The sequence below is a fragment of the Hipposideros armiger genome, unplaced genomic scaffold (genome assembly GCF_001890085.2).
Source record: "Hipposideros armiger isolate ML-2016 unplaced genomic scaffold, ASM189008v1 scaffold_15, whole genome shotgun sequence".
NCBI lineage: Eukaryota > Metazoa > Chordata > Mammalia > Chiroptera > Hipposideridae > Hipposideros > Hipposideros armiger.
Window position 1 is genome coordinate 935,156 of NW_017731365.1, and position 3,648 is coordinate 938,803.

The window sequence follows — 3,648 nt, forward strand, 5'->3', positions numbered from 1 at the left end:
AAAAAAATTATTTTTAAGTAAAACATTTTTAAAATAATGTGAATTATAATATATGGATAAATTTACAAAGTTTCAAGTACACAGTATTACTGAGGCCAAAATAGCACCCACGATCACAACAACTTACTATGTGTCAGGAACTATTCTAAGCACTTTCTACACCATATCTCATTTAATCCTCACAACAATTCTATGAGGTGGGTACTATTATTATCCCCAATTGCAGATTAGAAAACAGAGGCATGAAAAGTTAAGCAATTTCCCCAAGGTCACAAAGCTAGTGAATGGTAAGATTTAAACAAAGGTGGTCTGAAGTCAATAAGAAAAAGAACTAGAAAAAAAAATAGGTGTTTTTTTTTTTAGTTTATTGAGTTTATTTACCTCAATTGAATTTATGCTCAATATTCAAGTCTTTGAAATCAGGAAGTCCTCTTAACATTACTATTGAAATGGTAACCAAAAACATCAAGTAAGATCCACATCAAAGAGGGTGCCTTACACCACTAGTGTGTGGTGTCTGCATCAGTAAGGACTTTAGAAGATTTTATAGCATGCGTCTTTTGTGTAAAATCTGATATAGGGAGAGAAAGCTGACTGACTGACTTGTAATCAAACTTCAGTAAATGTATTTGAAATGTGTGTGGGGGGGGGGCGGTAATACTGTTTTCTACTAGACAGCACAGAAATCCTCCCATAATTTACGTGTCATTTAATTAATTTCTAACACAAGCTTCAAATTGTAAGAACTGTATACTAAAGCAAAAGAATTATGTGTGTGTCTCAACTCCATTGTTATAAGTAGAATCAAAATATCAAGTTGCTTTGAAATTATAACTGCTTCATTGTCTTGGGATACGAACAGTTCTAGTCAATTCTTTAGAGCATCAAATCAAGGAATATTTGAAGTAAATGAAACCTATCCAGTACAAATCAAGTAAAGGAAATGTCACATAAATACTCAAAAATGGCATAAAATATTTTTTAATGGTAAGGATACATATAAAAAGAATTGACAAAATTGTGACAGGTCATTTCATTTTAAATAAATGATGGTTATCTACACTTGCTGTGCCATTGACAAAATCAGTAAAATACATCTAGAAGAAGGAATGTCAAGACAATGCTTTTATTCTCCTTTTAATATATGCCTCAGTTTGTATAGAGAAGTATGACTATACCTGGTAACCATGAAATGAAACTGTTATAAATATTATAAATAAACAATAGGATCATTTTTTTAAGTCTATTCAAAATTAGTCCTCCTCCTTTGTAGACTGAAAAGACAATAACAGAACTATAAGAGAATGACTAAATAGTCAAGAGATTTATTATGGGGATAAAACAACCTTTACTTTATAAGTTAGCATGACAATATTTTTTAATTCAAATGATGAAGCTTATCAAGTTAAATTATGTTCCTTTAATTTTAAATAGTTCCTTCAAAAATTATTTGGCAATAGTATAATCCAAAGTGTGAATAACACATAGAGTAAAAATGGTAATAAGCTGTCTCAATTGCCATAAACAAAATCTTCACCAAAGGAGAAATATGCACCTTAAAGAGCATTATAACCTGGAGTGTGTGTGTGTGTGTGTGTGTGTGTGTGTGTGTTTCAACTACACGGTACCTCAGATAACCTCCTCAGGGTGATGAACATAGGGATTTTAATTCTTTGTGTCCAATATCACATTCAATTCGCCAAACAAAGTACATCTTATTGCTAAACTCCAGCCATACAAAACAAAGATAAATAGAAAAAATATTTTGCTTTAAAACATTTTAATATTGATAGTTACATTTTAGTAACAAAAATATTTTTAAATATATACTTATAACTATAAGTTATAACTGTACAATATAAAATAATATGAATATAGTTAATATATTAATATGAATATATTAATATATATTACTGTATAACATAAAATATGAATATATTTAATAATTGAGATATTTCATATTCATCTCAACAGTATTTAAAATACTGAAAAACTGGAAATAAATGAAATACTTAACAATAAGAGGATAGTCAATTGTGGTGCAACAATAAAATGAAACATTATGCAATCATTAAAATATGTACGAAGAGTGTTTCATAGCATGGAAAAATCCATGTTATAACATCAGTGGGTAAAAAGTAGGAATCAACAAGTATATATAATATCCTCCCAAATATGTCTTTAAAATATATATATAGGAAAAAGACTAGAAATTAATATACCAAACATTAATAATGTTACCCTTGGGAGGTAGAACTATAAATAAGTTTTCCATAATTTAAAAAACTTTTACAACCTTTACAATTGTCTATGGGGAACTTTAAAAATGTTATTCCACTATGTGTCAAGTGAACAATTACAGAGTTTCCACATGTTTTGTGTCAGAAGCCACCCTTTTAAGAAGTAATTTCTCACACAATTTGAAATATTAACATACAAGAGTGTTTCTTGGTTTATATAATTTAGCTGCTCACATAAAAGTACATATTTTAATAAAATATTTTTAAATCACTAATTACTAGAAAATTACATTTCATGTCAATTATAGTGTAAATTACTATAATAAAGATATAGCCTATGTATACTATGATATATAGCCAACCGCAATCACAACAAAATTTCAAATATCTATTTTTTGTATATTTGAAGTGGAGTCTATGACCATGTGCCAGAAAGCACATATTCACTCAGCAGCATCCATAAATTGTAAGAGAGGACTATTCAAGTAAAGACCTAACACACATTTAATCCTTAACTTTCTCTGAATCAAAAGTGCTTTAAAATTTTCCAAGATTAGGTTTTTAGGCAATGTGACTAAAAGTTCAATTAAAACCTTAAATAAACTTGAAGTGCTGTTGTGAAAAAGAACAGCGTTATCCACTGTCTTACCGAAGACAGCTCATCACATCCCAGTAACGTGTAGTAATCTTCTGTCTCTTCTGATCTGTAATTCAGTATTGCGTCCATTTAGGTCACTAAATCAGCTCTTCTTCCCCCCCGAAACAAAAGGCACAATGAGCTGTAAGTTAACAGAAAAAGCTTTTATAATTCTGGTTTACAGCAGCACATTCCAAACAGCACTAACTAGACTTAAGGCTGGCCACAGTCAATACACAGATGTCATCCTAGACTTTTGTAAACTCTACCTTTCATTGGCTGTTTACAGAAGAGAAAAAAATAGACCACACACCTAACTGTTGCAGTGCTGCCTGGGATTTGTAGTTTATGTAAGCAATGCAGATGATCCATTGGTCTTACAGGTAAGCAAAGACCATTTTTACATACTCCGCAAATTAATCGTCTCTCCATCTCCTATATACTTTTATCTTTTTCCTTCTTTTTAAGCGATAGAAGAAAATTTGAAGCAATAATGTTAAAATCTTAGGATTTGTTAGATATGAGTAGTGGGCGCTTTTCTGAGTGTCTAGAATGTTTCAGAATTGTTTAAATAGCTTAGTAGAAGGAGTGCACATATTCATTGTAGCCTGCAAAATTGGGGTCATCTAAATTGAGTCCAACTGGTTAATTCTAAATATGAATATTTTTCACTGTAAAAAAAATGATGTAGAAACATATTTTTCTAATGAAATATGGAAGATTTATTAAAGTAAGAGTCTGCAGGAAACTAACGCAAACTACTGCAAAAAA

At 30.3% G+C, this 3,648-nt stretch overlaps 1 protein-coding gene across 1 annotated transcript in view; it reads right to left on the reverse strand.

The window, feature by feature from the left end:
• The window catches only part of DNAJC12 (DnaJ heat shock protein family (Hsp40) member C12), a 22,077-nt gene extending 18,947 nt beyond the window's left edge, over nucleotides 1-3,130 (reverse strand). Inside the window, exon 1 of the mRNA XM_019624788.1 lies at nucleotides 2,890-3,130. Within this exon, the coding sequence (XP_019480333.1) occupies nucleotides 2,890-2,967 (78 nt within the window). The 5' untranslated portion in view covers nucleotides 2,968-3,130. The remainder of the gene's footprint in view (nucleotides 1-2,889) is intronic.
• Between the last annotated feature and the right edge of the window lie 518 nt (nucleotides 3,131-3,648).